General features: G+C 39.2%; 1 protein-coding gene, 1 long non-coding RNA gene and 1 pseudogene across 12 annotated transcripts in view; 2 read left to right on the top strand and 1 right to left on the bottom strand.

Moving 5' to 3' along the window:
* COBLL1 (cordon-bleu WH2 repeat protein like 1) overlaps positions 1-8,398 on the bottom strand; it is a 164,828-nt gene extending 156,430 nt beyond the window's left edge. For 8 of the 11 annotated variants that reach the window (XM_054506163.2, XM_064586635.1, XM_045868728.3 and 5 more), the window contains exons 1-2: positions 8,152-8,398; positions 7,326-7,443 (exon numbers count right to left, since the gene is read on the bottom strand). In XM_054506163.2, the coding sequence (XP_054362138.2) occupies positions 7,326-7,443; positions 8,152-8,395 (362 nt within the window). In that variant the 5' untranslated portion in view covers positions 8,396-8,398. Of the gene's footprint in view, positions 1-6,678; positions 6,891-6,932; positions 7,267-7,325; positions 7,444-7,905; positions 8,037-8,151 lie in introns of those variants that run through there. The other 3 variants (XM_045868727.3, XM_064586636.1, XM_054506164.2) reach the window with 3 other exon arrangements.
* Positions 7,128-23,255, top strand: part of LOC135363884 (uncharacterized) — a 48,451-nt gene continuing 32,323 nt past the window's right edge. The window contains exon 1 of the long non-coding RNA XR_010410171.1: positions 7,128-7,254. This is a non-coding gene — a long non-coding RNA (uncharacterized LOC135363884). The remainder of the gene's footprint in view (positions 7,255-23,255) is intronic.
* On the top strand, positions 17,174-21,052 carry LOC123839115 (complement component 1 Q subcomponent-binding protein, mitochondrial-like; annotated as a pseudogene).

Here is a 23,255-nt window from a genome sequence, read left to right on the forward strand (position 1 = left end):
CAATTCTCCCTGTTTCCCTAGCATCTGCATTGTCACCACCTCATAACCACAAGCCTGAAAGCCGTAATGGGGCTCTATTTTTTCTCTAAAGAGTGGGCAGTTAAGAAACCCACCTGGTTCAGTAGTATATGTGCTCTCCCCCCACACAATTTCTGAAGGCCTGTTTCTGAGCAATATCCCAGAGTTATATAGCATGAAAAAGCACGGATATAATCAGGTTATTGCCCAACATAGGGCACAACACATATTGGAAACCCAAATACCTTAATTTATTGCCAATGAAACCTGGAAATTCTGACCTTCGTAAGGATTTATCACGATTTAAAATGTATTAAAACTTACAAATAGTACCAAGTTTTCAGCATTCTAGGAGTTGAGCTTAATAGACTTTTTCTCCTGCCTTGGCATTCTTTGCTGTCTTAATCCTGAGATGACCATCCCAATTAAAGTACTTTGTCAAATTACTCCACATTTCAACTCTACAGCTTTGCTTATGTGTAAAGCCATTAAGTAGTTTTAACTTATTTACATTTATAAACAGCATTGTGAACTTAAACTATATTAAAATAATAATAAATTACCCGCACTCACTCCACTATTTTTTCTTAAGACTAGTCAGTCTTTAAGAAGCTTTTCCAAGGGATTCATTCCTCAGATATGGAAGTTTGTATGCAAAACTGAAGACATTTGGCCCTTTATAAATAGTCCTGGGAAACTTCTTTCTCCCATACTTTTAGTTTATTTTTACTATAACAGATGGGGGAAAAATTTAGCAAAGCAGTCATTAAAAAAAAAAAAAAAGCCTTACAACAACTATCATACAAATGTTAGAACACTAAAAGCTTACAGATATGAAATATCTTTAACAACAAACAAAAACACTTGCTAGAAATTATAGAGGCAGTCTGACTTAACTCATAAAGTAGGTATAAACTCAAAGACCTAGATAGGAACTCTTTCAGCTTTGTTCCTAAACATCTTAATTATGTAGTAGTCATTTTTCATGAAAGTATCTCCAGCACAGAAGTTTAGAACTTCTCTTTAAAATATATTCCAGGGCACCTGGGTGGCTCAGTTGGTTAAGCGACTGTCTTCGGCTCAGGTCATGATCCTGGAATCCCAGGATCAATCAAGTCCTGCATCGGACTCCCTGCCCAGCAGGGAGTCTGCTTCTCCCTCTGACCCTCCCTCCCCCTTCTCATGTGCTCTCTCTCTCATTCTCGCTCTCAAATAAATTATTTAAAAAATAAAAATAAAAATAAATAAATAAAATATATTCCAATATCATATGTTAAAATTCTGCAATGCTTGCCAAGGGACCATGCCTGTCTTCACTTAAAAAAAAAAAAAAAAAAATCGGGCGCCTGGGTGGCTCAGTTGGTTAAGCAACTGCCTTCGGCTCAGGTCATGATCCTGGAGTCCCGGGATCGAGTCCCGCATCGGGCTCCCTGCTCGGAAGGGAGTCTGCTTCTCCCTCTGACCCTCCCCCCTCTCATGTGCTCTCTCTCTCATTCTCTCTCTCAAATAAATAAATAAAATCTTTAAAAAAAAAAAATCACTAATCACCACTCTGCAAAATCTCTTACTATAAATTTTGTTATATGCAAACAGAACATTAATCATTAATCATTTTGTTCCAATTTATATCTAAGTTTAATACTTAAAAGTCATCCTGCCAGTAAATAAACTTGAATTAAATAATAATCACTACTTCATTTATCGATTTCATAAGTTAGGCCAGGAGGGTCAGCAAACTTTATATATGGCCAAGGTAAATATTTTTAGCTTTGCAGGCCATATGATCTCTGTCTGGACCATTCAGCTATAATGAGAAAACAGTCATAGACAATAGGCAAATGAGCGGGTATGGCTGTGTGCCAGTAAAACTCTACAGAAACAGGATAAGAGAATAATATCTAGAATATATACAAAACTCCTAAAATTCAACCAAAAAAGCAAACCCAACTAAAAAATAGGCAAAGAACTTAGACATTTCTCAAAAGAAGATATGCAAATAAACAATAAGGACATGAAATGATGCTCAATATCAGTAATCACTAGGAAAATGCAAGTCAAAACTACAATGAGATACCACCTCACACTCATTAGGATGGCTACTATTTTAAAAAAATAACAAACATGGGGCGCCTGAGTGGCTCAGTCGTTAAGCGTCTGCCTTTGGCTCTGGTCATGATCCCAGGGTCCTGGGATCGAGCCCGGCATCGGGCTCCCTGCTCGGCGGGGAGTCTGCTTCTCCCTCTCCCACTCCCCCTGCTTGTGTTCCCTCTCTCGCTGTGTCTCTCTCTGTCAAATAAATAAATAAAATCTTTAAAAAAATAAAAAATAACCAACAGGAACCAACAAGGGTTGGCAACCCTTGTGCGCTGTTGTTGGAATGTTAAAATAGTACAACCAAGAGTTGTATGGTTGTATGAAAAGAGTATGGTTGCCCTCAAAAAATTAGAAATAGAATTACCATTTGATCCAGCAATTCTACTTCAAAAGAACTGAAAGGGTCTTAAAAAGATATCTGTATACCCATGTTCCTAGCAGCATTATTCACAATAGCTAAAATAAGGAAGCAACCCAGTGTCCATCCACAGATAAGCACAATGTAGAATATTATTCAGCCCTAAAAAAGAAATTATGATATATGCTACAATATGAACTTTGAGAACACTATGCTAAGTGAAATAAGCCAATCACAAAAAAAAAAAAAATAGAGACTGTTTGATTCCACTTATACAAGCTACCTAGAGTGGTCAAAATCACAGAGACAGAAAGTAGAATGATGGCTGCCAGGGGATGGGGGGAGAGGAAAGGGGGAGCTATGTTTAATGGGTATGAAGTTTCAGTTCTACATGATGAAAAAAGAGTTCTGGAAACGGACGGTGGCAATGGCTGTACAACAATATGAATGTACCACTGAACTGTACACTTAAAAATGTTTAAGATAAATCTTGTTATATGCATTTTACCAACAACAACAAGTTACAATTAAAACCAAATAGGTGAATTTCAGCCTTCTGGACTTACTTTGCTTGGCCATAGTTTGCTGATCAGAGAGTTAAGCTATTATATATTAAGCTTGAAGCATAAACATAATGTTTTAAAGCTAACATGAAAGTACCATTTCTATACTAACATCATGTTCTTTTCCTGCAGACTTAAGAGAGTTTCTTTGGTAAAGCTCTTAACATCAGCAGCCAATCTCCTAGTGATTAGAAAACGTGTTTATATAACGTAAGGGCTCACAAGTTTTGACTAATTAAATGAAAGCAGTTGTCTCAATAACATGAAGCGTGTATTATATAAATACACCTGGCATTTCAATACTGCAATAAGGTCATAAAATTATTCAATATCCTCTAACACATTTAGAGGAAATTAGACTTTGGACAAAAAGTTATAATATTACCTTAATTTCATTTTTTTTATTTGGTAATCAAAAATTCCTAATTTGAAAGTATACTATAAATTTAACAGCCACCTAATAGCAAAAATAAGTAGTTTGTCATATGACAAAAGAAGGCTGTCAGTTAACTATGTGTTATATCATCCCGAACACATGAAAATGTTCAATATTTTGAAAACATAAACCAAACATTTAAGTTCCTTTTAAATCCTAGGCATTGGGGTTTTTCATATGCATTAGAATTTGTAGGAGGTTTTTTTTTTTTTAAGATTTTTTATTTATTTATTTGAGACAGAGAGAATGAGAGACAGAGAGCATGAGAGGGAGGAGGGTCAGAGGGAGAAGCAGACTCCCTGCCGAGCAGGGAGCCCGATGCGGGACTCGATCCCGGGACTCCAGGATCATGACCTGAGCTGAAGGCAGTCGCTTAACCAACTGAGCCACCCAGGCGCCCTGTAGGAGTTTTTAAACATATAAACATGATTTTTAAAAGAGGGCAAGACATTTATAAAGCCACTCTAAATAAAAATACTTTGGCCATTCAGAGTAATCCATAGTGGCAAACATTGGGTGCCAACATGCCTACCGAGGAAGAGCACAGGAATGGGGATCAGATCTTGTTTTTGTTACTCTTTCATCACTTAAAGTTGTGTGGCTCTGAGTTTGTTAGTTTAGCTCTCAGAGCCTCGGTTTCCACAAGTGCAAAGTGGTGTTAATATACTTCCTCAGAAAGGAGTAGCAATTTTTTTAAAATATTACTATAAAGCACCTAAATGGAATCTTTAAAGAAGCAAACTAAAGCTGGAAGTGAGGATCCTGAGTTGCCTAAAAATTATTAATAGCAACCCCTATTCCATTTATGGCTTCACCTCCATCTCAGATGTTGACACTTAATCAATGGTTCTCAGATCTGATAGCACACTACAATCACTGAAGCAGCATTTAAAACCTCTCCACAGCTTGTCCCAGCATAGGCCAAATAAAATCAGAATGGGTAGCAGGTGTGAGACCATGGGTGTTAGTTTTAAAGATCCCTAGGTAATTCACATGTTGCAACCTCAGCTAAGATAGTCAACTTCTAAGTAATCAATGTTAGCTAACAAGAATTCAGTTTATACAATCAGTAAAATTTTAGAGCCAGCAGTGCATCCAAATAATAGCTTAAAAAAGTAGCTGCTAAATCATTTAATTTTTTCTGTGCCTGCAATGAACTCCATAGCTCCAAAGCTGCAAAATTATAAAGTAGGTTTTTTACCCCGGTCCATTCCTGAAAATTTGTTTCAGGATCAAAACATTAAGGTCCCTCAAAGCAAGGTTAACTACATTTAGTTTTGACATTTAAATTTCAATAAATTAAAAAACAAAGGGGGCCTATCTGTTCAGGGCAAGTAAAAAACACAAGCAGTAGGAGTTCTAAAGATAATGTACCCAAACTGACTCTTTGAAATTTATATGTATCTTACAGTGGTCAGTTAAAGATTAAAAAAAAAAAAATGCAATGAACTAGGCAACCAAAGTCCTGGGTTTTCCTTCAGGTTTTGCCACTCATTTGTTCTGGGACTTCAACAAAGTCACTCAGTGTCTCCAGGCTTCAGATTCTCATTTGTAAAATGTAGAGTTGCACTAAATTTCTTTAAAATGACCTGTTACAACAATGTAAAACTTGGAAAATTACAGAGGGATTCCTTACAGCAGGGATATCCAAGGAGGACTAAACTAGGCCTCATAGGTTATTAGGGTGATGAGTCCTGGTTTAATTAGTTTTATAGTAAGGAATTTACTTCCCAAACCCAATAATTTATTGTAACACTTTGAGATTGCTCCCTGCCACCTCCCTGCCACCATAAACCCATATCTAGGATACTTCTTTCCCCACAATCCAATCATGTTTAACGTTTTGGGATTGAGAAAAAGAACAAAAACAATACTGTACTGAATATTCAACAAATATAACAGGCACTTGGGATATGCCAAGGGACAAGACAGAAAAGTGAAAGATGACATTTTTTTTATGTTTATACTTTGCAGATATTGATCACTTCTCTAAATAGAATGTAAGGTAAAATGATACAGCCAGGGTGTTACTCTAGATAGGATGTTGAAGCATTTTTGCAGATGTCCCACCTTAAATTTGGAGAGAGGGTCAAATTCCTTAAAAGTATTTTCTTCATAGTTGAAGAATTAGATAAAGTAGTTTTGTACATTTTCAAGAATGTATCCGCTTAAGCTTTAAATTCTCAAAAGTGAAATCTGAAGTCGTGCTTATCATTAGATAGCTCTTTCCACTCCTTCATCCCAAAGCCATCTGATCTCACCTATTTTACTCAAAAGTATTGATTTCTGAACACTTAGTAAGTATATTTCGTGTATATGCATATGCTGTCGTTTTTTAATTGTCCCTTAACTTAATACATTTTCAAATCCACCGGTTTAATACTATCTTATTTTGTGGCACTCAAATACATTTCTGTATTCCTGAAAGTTTCATCTTCCATTTACGTATCTCGGCTGTTCCATTTAGAGGCCCATGCTTTGATGATTAAGATCTTTCTACCAATACATTTCTTTACTCACACATCCTGATGCGAGAATAAATGGAAGAATATATAATACTGAACAATGAAAACACTGGGAAAATAGGAACGGAAGTCAACAGCAACAGGGCTATTTGCAGAGGGGAGAAGACAATTCGAACAAATGAAAGAATTCATACACTACATGTTTCCTCTACGTAAGCATTATGCTAAATATCTTTTATATTAGTCATGTTGCTTTGAGACTTTTCCATGTTTCCTCTAGACAACTGCCAATGTTCGCATGGTCTCTGATGAATAAACATGCTGTGACTTGCTTCTAAGGAAACGCCTGTCATGTTCCAGGGAAAAATGACTTCTCTACTCTTCCGTCAGGGAAACTGCACAACTCTCATTCATTAGTTACAAAGTCGATTTTTCCTTAACGTTTCTTTTCTGGAATATTTGTGTTCTCTTTAGGGCATTAGAGCCTTCAGATTAACTATCACAAAAGAAACTGAGTTGGGGGAACATATGTAGGAAAAGTTACACTACATCAAAGCGGTTCCCACTTCAGAAGCTCAAAGAGCGCCCAAACAGCCTTCACTGTTTACCAAGACGAAGGTTATTTTCAGGTTCTCCCCATCTCTTGCAGAACTACCTGTTCTCATTACTGTTTACCCAAACGCTTAGCAAGGTGATTATTAGCATATCTGGCAGGAAGACATGCTTCATTGAATATTAACTCACCATGTGACAGCCCCTTCCCCTCCAGTCTCTCTTCAAACACGTGAGGACTCAAAGAAAGTATGGCTGTTTGCAGTCTGACTTTGCGCTACGCTCTGGCACCAGCAATTGGCCACAGGCACGCACACCCCCAATCAGAGGCGCTCACCCTGCCGGGGCCCGGAACTGTCATGCGGGCTGACAGCTGGTACGCCCTCCCGCGGCCCTCCACCGCTCGCAGAAAGCCCCTTCCTTACAGTCACTTTGACACTGCTCACCTGCCCGGGCCTCAGCCCTCAGCCAAAGAAACTTTCTTCCCCCTTCCCAAGAGCTCACATACAGGTATCGTCCGCCGCTCTTCCAGAGCACCAAACAAGGGGCTCTTTGTTACAATTTTTGCTCCAGGACTTCTCACCCAATTCCTAGCATTCAGCTGCCCTTCGGCAACTCAGAGCAGCCCCAGCAGAAAAGCAAGCAAAACTACCATATCCCTTCGCCCCCGCGCGCCCTCCAAGGAGGCCGGGAGGAAGCAGCCTCCTCGGCTGCCTATCCCGCCGCCAGTGAGTCAGGCAGCTGGCAGGGCAGCGAGTTGCCAGTCAGGTAAACGCGCTGCGGCGGCCTTGCTGCCCTCGCCCTCCCGGGAGAACTTCGGCGCGGCGCTCTAGGCTTACCCGGTTGGGGCGGCGGGAGGCGTGGGCGCCGCCAGGGCGTCCTGCGAGCGCGGGGTTCGGCTGTCCATCGCCCTGCGGGGCGCGGCGCGGACTCCAGTTCCGAGGCGGCGTGTCACTACTAAAGTGGGAGAGGCCGGCTGGTCAGGGCGGGACGCGCGCTACCGGAGGCCTGCGCGGGGCGGGCCGCGCGTCAAGAGCCCGCCCGAGCCCCCCAGCCCCGGGCCGGTCGGCCTCCGGGTGCGCTCCCACCTGCGGGCCGAGGCTCCCAGCCCGCGGGGCCCCCCCGCCTCAGGTCCTAGTGGCCGCCCGCTGCTGCGGCGGCGGAAGGCGGCGCTGCAGCCCCCGCCCCGTGGGGCTTACTGGGTAGCCATTTGGCGCCTCTTGGGGCGGGAGAGGAGCTGCCCAGGCTGGAAGGAGGAGGAGAAGGGCGAGAAGCGAGGCTCACAGGCACCGCCGCCACTCCGGCAGCGCGTCTCCGGGCTCCCCTGGCCGAGTTTGCACAAACAAAACGCCCTGGGGAAACTTTTCGCGAAGAAAAGTTGGGAGGGCTAATTCCTCTTTTCCCACCCAGGGCTCCTACTTTCTTTTCAGAAGGAGACTGGCTCGCCTGTCCTTTCCCGCGGCTTCCTCTCCCCCTCTTCCCTCCCCGGACCGCGCGCTCGTAGTTGGTCTCTCAAGCCGGGGCTTGAAGGCGTAGAGCGCGGCAGCCTCTCCCAGCCTCAGCCCCGCGCGGGCCGGGCCGAGGCAGCGCCTCCCCCTGCCTTGCGGGCGGGGTGGCTGGCCCTCACCGGGCGCCGCGGGGCCTTCCCCTAGCCGGCTCACTCACACTGCCCCATTTCTCTGCCCGGAGCTCCGGAGCTCGCCGCCACCTCCGCCGGTCGGCCACCCAGAAGTGGTGACGAGGCTCGGTGGCATCGGAGCGAGAGAGGCAGTGAGCCGGAGACAAAAACGGGCGGGGGTGGGCGAGAACCGGGTAGGAATTTCCCTCCCACCCGACTTCGGGTCTTTGGGGTTCGGCTGGGGGAGCGCAACGGAAAGGAAACTCCCGTGCAGAGCGTTCCCATTCCCATCGCTAGGGCGTCGCTTCAGGAAGCCCGGCGCGCGGGAGCCGAACAGGTGGGGAGGAAGGGAGGGTACCTGCCCTGCGAGGACCGGAGGGGAGGACCTGGGCTGCCGCGGAAGTGCGGAGAGAAACTCGCCCAACGGGGCCTGCAGCTCGCTCTCCCTGTGGTACGACCTTCCACATCCAGGGCGGTTTGTTTCTCCCCCCCCCCCCAACTTGACCTCTAAGGTTGCTATTCGTTTAAAAGCGCACCTGTGACACTGATTTTTCTAATCGGTGGCAGGTTTAAGCTTGCCCTGTCTTCAGAGGCGTATTTCTTTCTTTCTTTTTAAGCATATAACAGCTGTGACGTGAGGACTGGAAAATAATGTCTGATGATAATCTATTAACTAAGAACAAATGATCGATTTTATTCACCTCTTGGAAATTTTACAGGAATAAAAGAATCACAGATGCAGCTGCGTGCTTGTTTGTACATTTTAGTTCCCATGCGCCTGCTCTGTAGATGGTTCTTTACACCTGAGAAATAGGTATATTTGCATATCTTGTATATTATAAATGCCAATTGTAAGGTGCAAGCCATTTTTGATGGGCCCAAAGGCTTGCTTTCAGAAAAATAACGTGAAATTAAGAAATTAACCTTAGACTACAGTTTAAGAATAAAAATATTTCAATGAACTATTGCAGAGACTAGGTGAAAGCATGGTAAAGGAGGCCTCTTGTGATATTAGCATCACGTAACAAATCTGTGTTGGCCACTTCACCCCAGTGATAGGATAATGTTTGACAGATGGTAAAAATTAAACTGATATGTAAAACTAAGTCTTGACTAAATGCTCCTTAGTATCTAAGCATTGTAGCAATCAAAAAGATTGCTGAAACTAACATACTAAATACCTAGCAATATGCCATTTGTCTGTTACGGGCACTCATTACTATGTATTCCTTTCTGTGCATAATTCCTTTCAATGTATCTTTACATAGGAAAAGGGGGGGAAAGTAGCTTATTTAGATAATGAAACCGAATCAGAAAAAGTTGCATTTTAATATTTTACCTGATTTAAATATTAATCAATTAAATTAAATATGTCTGGCTTTTAGTCTCTAAGGTTAAACAATTTCATGAATTAATCATGCCTCTAAATGACTAACTTTTACAGTTGCTTGCACAGACAGTAATGCAAGCATTGAGTAACAGTGAAACTAGTCTATTGACTTTCGATCACAGAAATCAAAATTAAACTTTAATTAGTTTCGATCTTAATTTATGACATGCTAATAAATATTGACTCCATTAGTCTAACCTGAAACATCAAACATTTTCATAACGTTTCAGTGATCACCAATTTTTCCTGTCCTCCTAGTTTTAGGCGTAGGTAGGATTACACTCTCCGCCCCACTGAAATTAGGTAGAGCGATGTAATTTGTTTTAGGAAGTAAATGTGAACAGACATGAAACGTTTCATTTCCTGGTGGAATCACTGAAGGGCCAGTGCTTGACTCTATGCTCTCTTTCCTAGCTGCTGCAATGGTGGAATTGAGTATTAAGATGGAAGGGCACAGGACTGAAGTATCCTGGAGGCATTCCAGGCATTACTTAGCCTTCCTTAGGTATAATCATGGTTGACAACTTTCCGAATCACTAATAGGCTAGACCTGATGTTCTTTTCATATGGTACTAACCTACACTCCCTAGAGTCTGCTAGTTACATACATAGTTCATTAGCAAAACAGTAATCACAGTTGCTATAAACCATCTCCTCCCAATCCTTTCCTCTGGTTATGCTCAACTGTTGAAAAATTACCCAAGTTTCCAAGATTTTGGTAAATTTCTCTCTGGAAATCTCCCTCCCTTCATTCCATCCAACCATTTTTAATGCGTGTACTTAGGTATTTTCTCTTCTGAAAGACCTCCTGACTACATGGGTAGAATTAGCCCTTCCCTTTCTTAGCCCCAGTAAATTCTGTTAGGTGGGGCTTGGGCCCCATGATATTTTCAGTTTTCAGTTACACAATAACAGGGTGTGTAGTGGGGGTGAACTTAAGGGTCCATGTCTCATCCTTTGCAACCTGAAAGGATTGCCCAGAACACTGAACGCTCTTTGCAGCTATCTGTGGAATGAATAAAGGAGTGAAGAAATCCTTTAAGACTCCATTCCTCAGTGAAATTTTAAGAGGCAAGTGGAAACTTAAATCAGGACAGGTGTTTTCAATTTAAAATAACTGTTAGACCATTTTAAATGGAACAGATGGTGAGTTTGTCCCTTTTGGGAGAGACTTATTGTCCACATGGTTAGCTACCTGATGGGGTTAGTTTCGAAATCACCAGGTAGAAAGAAGATCCATTTAGCTATATATCTCTTTGAATGATAGTTTAGGTTTCAGATTTCTGCTTGGAGAGTATTGAAATGGAGAAAGGTTTACATACCTAATAAATATGTATGTGCTCATATAAAAAGCAAACACTGTATAAAGTGGGCAATGCAAAAATTATTGGAGAAATAGAATGGGAGTTTGTCTAAATATTTTGTAAACTATTTGGGACAATGAAAAACTTTTTAATATTTAAGTATGTTTAAATATTCGAGTATACGTGCCACTGAATAGATTTATTTAAAACAAAAATCAGGGGCGCCTGGGTGGCTCAGTCGTTAAGCGTCTGCCTTCGGCTCAGGTCATGATCCCAGGGTCCTGGGATCCAGCCCCGCATTGGGCTCCCTGCTCCACGGGAAGCCTGCTTCTCCCTCTCCCACTCCCCCTGCTTGTGTTCCCTCTCTTGCTGTGTCTCTCTCTGTCAAATAAATAAAATCTTTAAAAAAAAATCATACTTCAGAGGTGATAAATATCTTCGTGTGCACTTCACTTTAGCATAGTACAGCCTAAAGAAAGTGCTTATTTTACGTCTTGCTAGATTGTGTATGTGTGTGCGTGTATGTGAGGTTTTATATAGCAAGATCAGAGATGTGGGAAGGTAGTATTCAATTTTAATGAACCTCTTCAGACTTTGTATCTCATAGAAGCCCCTTAATCTCAGGCAAGCATGTCTTTATTATTATTGTCTTTTTTTTAAGATTTTATTTATTTATTTGACAGAGAGAGACACAGCGAGAGAGGGAACACAAGCAGGGGGAGTAGAAGAGGGAGAAGCAGGCTTCCCGCAGAGCAGGGAGCCCGATGCGGGGCTGGATCCCAGAACCCTGGGATCATGACCTGAGCCAAAGGCAGACGCTTAACGACTGAGCCACCCAGGCGCCCCTATTATTAAGGTCTTTATGAGAGTTTATTGATGACAACAGAGAGCTAAAAGTCAGGCTCATGGCTTTATTCCCAAGTCTGGAATATATACATTATAGTTTATTATCATTTTATCTTCTTATCATGTTCTTATAATTTAGAATACTCCTACTGACTTAAAACATAGTGCTGTTAGAAGTCAGTGTCTTCCATATAAATACTCCATGAGAGAGCTTTATCCTAAAGTACCCAAATCTTTTTTTTCCTCTGGCAGCCAGGAATCTTTGACAGGTTTTCTACTTATCACCACTGTCTCTGTCTTTACCATTGGCATAACTGCTTTTCCTTCTTCTCTTATTTATCATCTTATTTTAATGCCTTTCATTTTCAAACTGCCCAGTAATTGTTTCAAAGGTGAAAATAAATTCTATATATATATATAATGTTTAAGATTTTATTTATTTATTTGAAAGAGAGAGAGCACAAGTGGGGGGGGCACTCTGCTCTGAAGACAGAAATATATTTGCAGGAATTTGTGAAAAATGATTAAATTTTTAAATGATTGTGTATTTGTCTAATGTCTAATGTATGTAAAACTTACAGATTAGTTTTGTCCATTGAAATTACTTCTGGAGCAATTGTTAATTACATTTATTTAAAAGCAAAACAGGGGGGCGCCTGGGTGGCTTAGTCGTTAAGTGTCTGCCTTTGGCTCAGGTCATCATCCCAGAGTCCTGGAATGCAGCCCCGCATCAGACTCCCTGCTTGGTGGGAAGCCTGCTTCTCCCTCTCCTACTCTCTCTGCTTGTGTTCGCTCTCTAGCTGTCTCTCTCTCTCTGTGTCAAATAAATAAATAAAATCTTAAAAAAAAAAAAAAGCAAAACAGGGGCACCTGGCTGGCTCAGTCCATGGAGCATGCAACTCTTGATCTCAAGGTCATGATTTCAAGCCCCACATTGGGTGTAGAGCTTACTTAAAAAAAAATTAAAAGCATATACAATAACTGAAGGTTGTATTGTTTATGTAGTTTTTAATAACCATGGTAATCATAGCCATTTTTATTTGTAAAGAATGCTCATAGAATTTATAGTATGTGAAATAAGTAACATACTCAAATGAAATGGTAATATAATGATTATATTTTTAAGTGTTTAATACATATTTCCTATTTAAGTATTGTGGACCACACGTATGGTTTTGGAGGGTACTTGCGTGTGGAGAATGTTATATTTTTTATAGGTTTTTTTATACTAGTAAACAGAAGAGGTCATATTTGGCTATACCATTTCCAAAATATCAGTAAATCCATTTTTCTTCTATGAAGTTTAACATTTACTTGTATCAGAGTTTAAAGAAAATAAGAATAGTACTATTTATAGAATAAAGTGCAAATTGTGCTTTTCATGGCCTTATGTTTGGAATTATAATTATATTATCATGTTATATCATTTATCTTTTGGAGGGTCATTAATATGCAAGCATTCTAGAGACTGTAAGTACCGAAATAAAATAATAATCAAAATAAATAATAAAAATAATAATTATCAATAATAATAATAAAATAAATTTAAAAATAATAAAATTAAAAAATTAAAATACCAAAATAAATATGATTTCTTGTCAATTTTATTATATTTTATCTTTCAAAATTTAGAAAATCTCTGTATATTTTCTTAGCATAGAATTTCCAAGTAGATTGAATTAAATTTTGAATAAAAGGAGTATTTATTGAATATCTGAAATACCTAGCATTGAGTTTGAGAAACAAAGATGGCAAAGACACTGCCTCTGCCCTGGAGGGGCTGACAGACCACTAGGTTCATCAGTAATATTTTTGTGGGATTCAATCAAGTGAAAATCTAAAGAAAATTGATCAATAGTCATTTGTAGGATCCCTACCTCTCTTCCAATAGATAAAATAAAACATTTTTTCAAACCTAATTATCAAAAGAAGAAATACCTGAGTTTAGTATGCTATGGCTCTTATAAATGGCACTATATTTCTATAATATCACATATATTTCTAAGCAAAGACTCTTATTAACATGCACACATTCCAGGATAGAAGTGAGGCCTCTGGAAACATGCATGGTCATGCAGACATGTAAAATATTTTGTACTATAGGCAGGCAGGAGGGCAGAGTTTTCAGTGCCCATCCAAATTCCAAGCTACAGATTCTGCTATATCAACACCAAGTTTTCTAAAATCCATTTTCTTACTCCCTCTCTAAGATGTCTTTTTGTCAAAATGAATTTCTGTTTCTAGATTCTATAATTCTGTTATTAGCAGTAATTGTCTAACTCATTGGAAAACAGTGAGCCCTTTTATGTTGTTAAAGTATCAGCTCTGTTTGAAAGACAATTATCATATGATCTCACTTATATTTGGAATTTAAGAAACAAAACAGGATCATAGGGGGAGAGAGGAAAAAATAAACTAAGACGAAATCAGAGAGGGAGACAAAACATATGAGACTCTTAATCATAGGAAGCAGGCTGAGGGTTGCTGGAAGGGAGGGCGGTGGGGGATGGGGTAGCTGGGTGATGGACATTAAGGAGGGCACGTGATGTAATGAGTACTGGATATATTATATAAGATTGATGAATCACTGACCCCTACCTCAGAAGCCAATAATACATTATATGTTAATTAATTGAATTTAAAAAATGGAAAAAGAAATTAAAAGTTCAAAATAAAAGTATCAGCTCTGTTAAAATTAACCTTGTGATTTAGAATTTTTTTTTTAAGATTTTATTTATTTATTTGACAGAGAGAGACATAGCGAGAGAGGGATCACAAGCAGCTGAGCAGGGAGCCTGATGTGGGGCTGGATCCCAGGATCCTGGGATCATGACCTGAGCCAAAGGCAGACGCTTAACGACTGAGCCATTCAGGTGCCCCGTGATTTATAATTTAAACACCATTCTTATATGGATGTTTTCTCCCTTTTCTTAAAAAACAAAAATAGGCTAAGGACAAAAAAATAAATTTAATTATATCTTAATATTGCCTATTGAATTGTAACTATAGATGGGAGCTACTTTTCTCCCTTAAGGAGCTTCATAAGCCCTTAAATACTTGTTGGTTTCCATGTATCTCAAAATGTACAACTTTGACCGAGGCAGCCACTGACTCTGGCTTTCCAGACATAAAACCTAACAAGTCTCAGCATATTTCATTCTGCCAGGAGCTCCTCATCCAACTCCTCTGCCTTTTCTCTTGAGAGGCTGAGCATGTGTGTGGTTAACTAAGTACCACAGCAGTTAAGAGCTCAGGCTCTGGAGCCAGACAGACTTGGGTTCACATCCCTGGCTTGGCTACTCCCTATCTGGGTAACATTAGAAGAGTTACTGTTTCTGGGAAAGAACAAGCATTCAGTGAAGGCAAAATAAGCATCCAGTAAGGGTGATGGAAACCCTTAAAGAATGGAAGCCACTTTTGTCTTGGTTAAGGCCTAGTCTGTAAAGCAGAACTCTTCCTGCTTCATGCTGGGAGCTTCTGGATTTTTGTGCCTGTGATGACCATGGTCAAGTCATTCGACTATTGAATCTTCATTTCCTTATCTCTATAATGAGTCTCAGTCTCCATCTTGATTACTTGAGTAATCAAGTTCATTGCATTAAAAACTATTGAATTTATATATACGGACTATTAATATCAAAACTTCATGTTGTAACAACTTGGAAAGTGCTTTTTTTCACTGAGTCTAGTTTGAGTCCTTTAAGAGTTTGCAGAGATATCTCTATTTTACAGTTCTGCAAATTGAAGCCAATGACTTGCCTGAGGACTCAATACTAGTGAAGTGGCAAAATGAGGAGCAAAAGTTATTTTTTTCTGTTTTATTATTTTTAGTAACATTACAGTTACCTTGCTGCAAGGGGTTAGTCCACAGAAAATTATTATTATATAAATATCATGCTGAATATCCTTTACCATCTCTGAATCCTAGGTCAAAGGTACTGGCTACCTAAACCTGCCTTGTCCCAAAAGACCTACTTTAGTTTGGGGAGACTTTGAGACTGTGAATGTTTCCAGTTTCATCCAAGAAATATGAAGGTCAGAAAGGCAAAAAACAAAAATTTAAAGATGATCAGAAATTCAGATGCATTCTGGAGTGAGCTACCCTTGACCTAAATTAATTACACTCTATATTTCCCTCTACTTACAAGATAAAAAAAAAAAAAAAAATTACCTGGGAATATCAAAGGCAGCCAGTCAAGGAAAATAACTCACAAACTATATATTTGGAATATGGATGGTATGATGGAAAGAGCACACTACTAAAAGTCCAGGTAAAGTAATAGAAATTACTATATCTAGCACATATCAGGTATAGTTTTTTTCATTTTTTGATCATTAATTATTGGCTATTTTAACTATTTTGCACTGGTGACTGTGGTAGAAGTGGAAAAATGTGATAGGAAACAGAAAAGGGTGGAATTATAAACTGATTGTATATATGTGAGTGTATCAACTTTGAGTCCTTTTTATATGTTAATGGAGAAAATAATACTTATTTCATTAACAGACTGAACAGAATGTCTAGCACATCGAGGGTACTCAGGCAGATTTGACCATACAAGTCTAAGTCTGAATTAAAAAGGTACTCAAAGGTTGATTTTAAAATAGGGTATCCAGGGATGCCTGGGTTGCTCAGTAGGTTAAGCGACTGCCTTGGGCTCAGGTCATGATCCCAGGGTCCTGGAATGGAGTCCTGCATCGCTGCTCCCTGCTCCGCAGGGGGCCTGCTTCTCCCTCTGACATTCCCTCTGCCACTCCCACTGCTTGTGCTCTAAAATCTTAAAAAAAAAAAAAAGTACTCCAGAAAAAAGGTAGTAGAAGGAGCTATGCAGATCACTGTTGACTAAAATATTTTCTTCTGGGTATATAGCATTTATCAGACATTATAAGATACTTAGGTAGAAGATTATTTGCATAAGGTGATTTTCTTTGGTGTGTTTTTGTATGATTATGTATTTATAGGAGCTACTGTATAAAAAATTCAGTTAGTATATATTTTCTAGATCTGTATTTACAGTTTTCTGTTGTAATAAATAAGGTGGATAACTTGAGTCAAGAACAAATATTCTCATACAGAGATCTGGGAATGTACTAAGTAAATAATGTATAGTTATCTTTGGAATAAAAACATGAAAATGGAATTAAGATGTTCTTTCTGAGGGTGCGAAGGATTGATATACAACCGTATCAGTTTTAACCTCTGAATTCCCTGACTGCATGGGAACTATTTATGACTGTCAGTGACCTTTTATTTGGAATGTTACTAAAACATAGTTTTATGTCAGGCAAGTATGAGTCTACTTTCTATATATTTTGATTTGGATTAAGTATTGCCTCATAGCTGCAGGCATGATTCTTGTGCATGTTATAAATTTTGCAATCTGTCAATGCTATAGAACAAGATGAGCTATTGCTAACACTATTTCAACACCCAAGAGCTTCCTTCCAATTCTTTCTGAAATATCTCACTTTTTGTTTTTTTATAATGTTAGAGGAAGTTGAGGAATTTAAAAAGTGAGTTGGTAGAACATGCTAATGGTAGTTTTGGAATACAATCCTTCCATTTGTGAGTTCTGTGTTTCAAATGATATTGGCTGTAAAAGTCTAGCAAAAAACCCAGTAAGTTACCTAGTTATTTCAGCATTAGCATGTCGTTAAACTTCCAAGTCAAGGCAATTCAGTGAAGGTAGTCATTTTACAGTTACAGTTTTATTAGTGGGAATTCATAATCCCCATATCTGAAGGAAAGTTTGGAAAATAATTTCATAACTTTTAGTTTCTTCATCAATAAGACAGTAATAAATTGCTTTGATATTCTAGAGTTGGAAAGTTTGAATTATGAATAAGTAGCAAATGATTGTACTGTATAAAAGAGTCTGTCACAGAGAGGAATTATATGATGTTAAATCTGAGAAAGAACCATCCATTACATTTATTGGGAAACAGAGACTTATAAATAGGATTGTCAGGGAGCCTGGGTGGTTCAGTAATTAAGCGCCTGCCTTTGGCTCAGGTTATGGTCCCAGGGATGGAGTCCACATCAGGCTCCCTGCTCTGCGGGGAGCCTGCTTCTCCCTATACCCCTCCCACCCCACTCGTGCTCTCTCTCGCTATCTCTCGCTCTCAAGTAAATAAATAAATCTTTAAAAAAAATAGGATTGTCAGATTTAGTAAATAAAAATACAGGATGCCCAGGGGCAGGACTTTCCCTGGAGTGAGGGTCAGAATCTACAGCCTGGGTCATCCTTCGCGCCTGCACTTGTCTGCAGCTGGGATGCTGCCTCTGCGGCGCTGCATGATGCTCAGGCTGGGCTTGGCTGGGGCTTGACCCCGTGCCAGACGCACCCCCACGCCCCGACAGTGCATGCAGACCTTTGGACTATTCTGTGTGTGCGTGGGCCTGGTGCAGCTGCGACGCTCTGCACACCCAGGAGGACAAAACTTTTGTTGAATTACTGAATGATGAAATTAAAGAGGAAAAGAAGATACAGAGCATTAAGTCCCTTCCCAAGATGTCTGGAGGTTAGGAGCTGGAAGTGAATGGGACAGAAGCTGAATTATTGGAGAAAGTTGCCAGAGAAAAGATCACTGCCTCTTTCAACATTCACAAGAGCATCCTGCCAACATTTGATGGGGAGGAGGAGCCCAGAAGATGAGGTTGGGCTAGAAGAGGAGGACAAAAGTGACATTTTCTCTATCAGGAAAATGAACTTTCAGTCCATTGGCGAGTCTGCGTGAAAGGACACTCAACACCAATTCCATGACCTAAGCCTTATATGACCACCTGATGGATTTCTTGGCAGACTGAGGGGTGGATTAACACTTCTGCAGATGAGTTATTGGAGCTCAGCACAACTCTGGAGCACCAGGAATACATTACTTTTCTCATAGGTCTCAAAAGTTTTGTCAAGAGCCAGTTTAGAGCACACAAAGACATTGACCATCTTAAATGTATGGCAGGCCTTGCCCAGGGAACAGACCGACTCTGAAATCAGTCACACACATGCTTTGAGATGGTTTTCAGCCTAACATCCTGGAAAATAATCCAAACTTAAAAAATTTCCGTTGCCCTCTTATTTACTATTCATTTACTTCTGTACCCATCTGTTATTCCTAGATGTTTGTATAACATAGTAATGGACAATAAAATTGGTTTATCTCCTCAAAAAACAAAAAAGCAAAAAAACCAGGATACCAAGTTAAATTTGAGTTTCAGGTAACAGTGAATAATTTTTGGCATAAGTATGTCCCATGCAATATTTAATTATGCAAAATAATTTTTTGTTGTTTATCTGAAAATCAAATTTAACTGGCATCCTGTATTTTTTCTGGCAATCCTACACTAAAGGTGTCATAATTCTTTTCAAAAGGCATATAGCTAACTAAATGCTGAGGCAGGAATAGAATCTGAACAATTAAGGAGTTTACAGACACTCCTACAAAGGATTGTTATATAGTAGCATGTTTTATTTTATTTTTTAAAGATTTTATTTATTTGACAGAGAGCAGGAGAGCACAAGCAGGGGAAGGCTAGAGGGAGAGGGAGAAGTAGGCTCCCTACTGAGCAAGGAGCCCCACGCTAGGCTCAATCCCAGGACCCCAGGACCACAACAGGAGCCAAAGGCAGATGCTTAACTGACCGAGTCACCCAGGTGCCCCTATAGTAGCATGTTTTAGAAAAGAAAATAACTATATTTCATAACCATAATTTCATAAGAAACTGGAAACAATGTAACTTTAAAATGGAAAGCTTTGAATTTATTGACTCTAGTTACCAAGCTCTGAATTACTTTATTCTCTCAGAATTTAAAAAAAGTGCTTACATTTACAAATCAGTTTCTTTTTTAATTTTTTGCTAAAACATAAGAAACTCAATTGATCATCACTGTTAACTAGAGCTGAATAGCAGCTATTCCTCAAAGCATGTTTCTGAAAACTTCTAGTCAATAATTCAAGTCATTTTTAAGTAAAATCTTGGCTAAGAAAAAGTAAGAATTGGATTTAGTATCATCTTATGGCCCTATTTGTACCTAAACATGATGTTTTAGATTATCACTTATTTTATAATGTATTTTTATTACCACAAGTAACCTATATTCACTTTTGTCAGTAACTTAAATGCAAGACTTTGGCACTAACATATTCAGTTACAGAAAGACAGGCAGGGTATATCACTTAGGGGGCTTCCTTGAAACTGAGACCTGGGGGCTCTTGAGTTGGCCTTATCTTATGAGATCACTGTGGCCCAAAGATCTTAAGCTTCTTCATTTCTCCTTGAGTATATTTATCCTTTTCATGTAAATTCTTAATTTAATCATTTTATATAAGTTTTCAAAATTGTCGACATAAAGTTGATAATACCCTAAAAAAGTTGTAATTATTGATGTGTTTTGGAATGTTGGTGAGGTCTGGAGCAGATGGCCAAGAAAGAATTCTTGAGATTTCTTCAGTGCAAAAAGGTGGTTTTATTAAAGCAAAGGGACAGGACCCATGGGCAGAAAGAGCTCCTACCCCAGGATTGTGAGGAGCAACCGATTATATACTTTGGGGTTGGGGGAAGTAAAAAGATAAGGGAAGTTCCAAAAAGGATTTTCATATGCTAAAGAAGACTCCCAGGATACTGGAGGCCTTCTATTGTTAAGTTAAAGTTGTTTTTCCCTCTAGCAAGGCATTAACATTAAGAGTTTTCTGGAGGAACATTATACTCTGCCTGTCTCAAGTATTTGGCTGCAGGTTATAAGGACATTTAATTTTATCTACATTTCCTTCTGCCTTTGTTTCCCACATCAACTGTATATATTGGAATCCTTTAAGAAAGGGTGAAGAATGGGGGTCGCCTGGGTGACTCAGTCAGTTAAGCCTCTGCCTTCCGCTCAGGTCATGATCTCAGGATCCTGGAATCCCGTCTTGCAGCGGGCTCTCTGCTCAGTGGGAAGTCGGCTTCTCCCTCTCACTATCCCTCTGTGTGCTCTCTCTCTCTCTCAAATAAATAAATAAAATCTTAAAAAAAAAAAAGGATGAATGGATAAATCATTTTTAAAAAGAATATATCAAAATGCCGTTCATTTTTGTCATTTAAGTTTACTAAAGCTAGCTTTCTTGTGTAAAAGCTCACAGGAGATGATATTAACTACCTAGTACTTTTGAGTTTTGGATACTAAATGGGGAGAGATTGAGGAGCTATTAAACAACAGCTAGGGGGTGTCTGGGTGGCTCAGTCAGTTAAGCGCTGGACTCCTGATTTCTGCTCAGGTCATGATTTCAGCGTCCTGAGATCGAGCCCCACATCAGGCTCCATGCTGGCTATGAACCTCCTTAAGAATCTCTCTCTCCCTCTCTCTCCGCCCCTCCCCCTGCTGAAGCATTCTCTCCCCACAATAAATAAATAAATAAATAAATAAATAAATAAATAAATAAATAAATAAATAAATAAAATCTTTGAAAACAAAAGCTGGGTGGTGAGTGGGAGGGAATATTTGCAGGGTGTGGTATTTCTACATTATCAGTAGTATACATTTACTATTTAGTATTATCCATTTAGTTTTATTTATTAATTTAATTTTATGTATATGTTTTAGTGTTATAATAGTATTATACATTTACTATGATACATGTATTATTTACTTTTGTTTACTTATTCATTTATATTTACTATTTAGGTATTTAATAAAAATATATTAATGAAAGTAATATCCTGACCTAAACAAAATGCACTATTTGTTATTTGATAAATGTTTATTGTAATGATTTGCGCTAATAAATAGTGTCAAGATCCAAATACTATCTTGACAAAAGTCTTGAAGCATTACTATTCTAATCCCCATTTTGACTCTCAGAGAGGTAAGATTTCATGCCCAAACTCCCAGATTAAGGTGCAGAGCCAATATTTAAAATGCAAATTCAAAATGTTTAATTAATCATTGGCCACTAATTATGTTAATAAAATCTTGTAAAAGCAGAGATAAAAGATAAATATCTTTTAGATAAGGCTATAATTATGGAATTTAATAATTCTGTGACATTTCTAGGATTTGGTCTTTATCAGTGACAGAGGACTTCACACCTCTCTGAGCAGCATAATGACTTGTTGTACATGTTAAAAATATTGATTCCGGGGCGCCTGGGTGGCTCAGTCGTTAAGCATCCGCCTTCGGCTCAGGTCGCGGTCCCAGGGTCCTGGGATCGAGCCCCGCATCGGGCTCCCTGCTCGGTGGGAAGCCTGCTTCTCCCTCTCCCACTCCCCCTGCTTGTGTGCCCTCTCTCACTGTGCCTCTCTCTGTCAAATGAATAAATAAAATCTTAAAATATATATATATATATTGATTCCTAGTGTTCCCATCTCCTCTCACCCTGCCCCTCCATGTGTACGGCCCAAGTGTAAAGTACTCTCCTTTCAAAATATGAGAACCTCTTAGATAAGCCATAGTAAAAAAAAAAAAAAAAAAAAATTCTGCTACTGCCCATCATTTGTCTCTCCTGAGACAGAAACTGGGGGATATACCAAATAATTGTGAGATTCCTGACTGTAGACAGAGCTCCTTAAGGATGTCGCTATCCCCAGTGCTTAGCACAGAGTTTAGTGGGCATAAGGTCCATCACGCATTTATTGAATTGACAAAGTAAAAACATAAAGAATAAACAAGTTTCTTGTCTTCTAGCAGCTTGCTCCTTTTCCTTGGTGTGATAAGACAAGCCCACAGAAAAGGACAGCACTGCAACAGGTGCTCAGAAAGCAAACTCCGGAAGTTCTGACTAGGAGGAAATCTCTGTAAGGCTTTGTTAAAGAAAGAGCCCTCAATAGATGTAAATTTGGATAGATAAAATGCAGATGCACAAACATTCCTGATTGTGGAAGCTGCTTGATCTAATATGCAGTCACTGAACGGATTTCTCAATCTGAAAGACAACATGGACCCAATTTAAGGGGACATTTGTGATTACAAAACTGAAGAATGAAATTTGAAACTCAGGGGCAACTTTGAATTTAAAGGTGGGATGTGTATATCATATAAAAGGCCAAGTTTATTTTATAAATGATAATTTTAAAAATGTGTAACTGAACAAATACTCAGCACACAGCCTTGAGGGTTTCACATATACCCAACAGAGAGCAAAGGTAAATTGCTAGCTTGCCAAAGCAGGTTTTTTGGGGAGTAAAATGATGCTGTCCTTTTTACCTACTTCTACTAATGTTCAGAAGTGTTTAGACAAGTTCAGAAGTATGTCATTTCTGATAAATTTTCATTGCTATGTATTTCTTGGTTGGATTTCTTTTTAGCACTTCAACCTTGTTTGGCAGGCAGTTAAAGAATTACTTCCAAATGAGTGAAAATATCTTTGCTGACTTTATTTTTCCCATTTATGAGTTCAGTAGTAATGCTGGACCCATATTCTTCAGTTTCATACAAACTTTTTGAGGAAACTCATCTGCTTTTATGACGTCGCCTAGCCTCTGTTTTTAATAACTCCCAAATCTACACCAATAGTTATCCCAATTTTACATCCACACCTACAATAATTTAAATTACTTAATATATTGGATATTTAAATTGTAAAAATTCACAAGTTGAAATCAGAGTTCATCACTGTTTTCATACTTTTCTCATGACTA

The sequence above is a fragment of the Mirounga angustirostris genome, unplaced genomic scaffold (assembly GCF_029215605.1).
Source record: "Mirounga angustirostris isolate CCGP_5_RB_7025 unplaced genomic scaffold, mMirAng1.0.hap1 SCAF_3, whole genome shotgun sequence".
In the NCBI taxonomy this organism is placed as follows: domain Eukaryota; kingdom Metazoa; phylum Chordata; class Mammalia; order Carnivora; family Phocidae; genus Mirounga; species Mirounga angustirostris.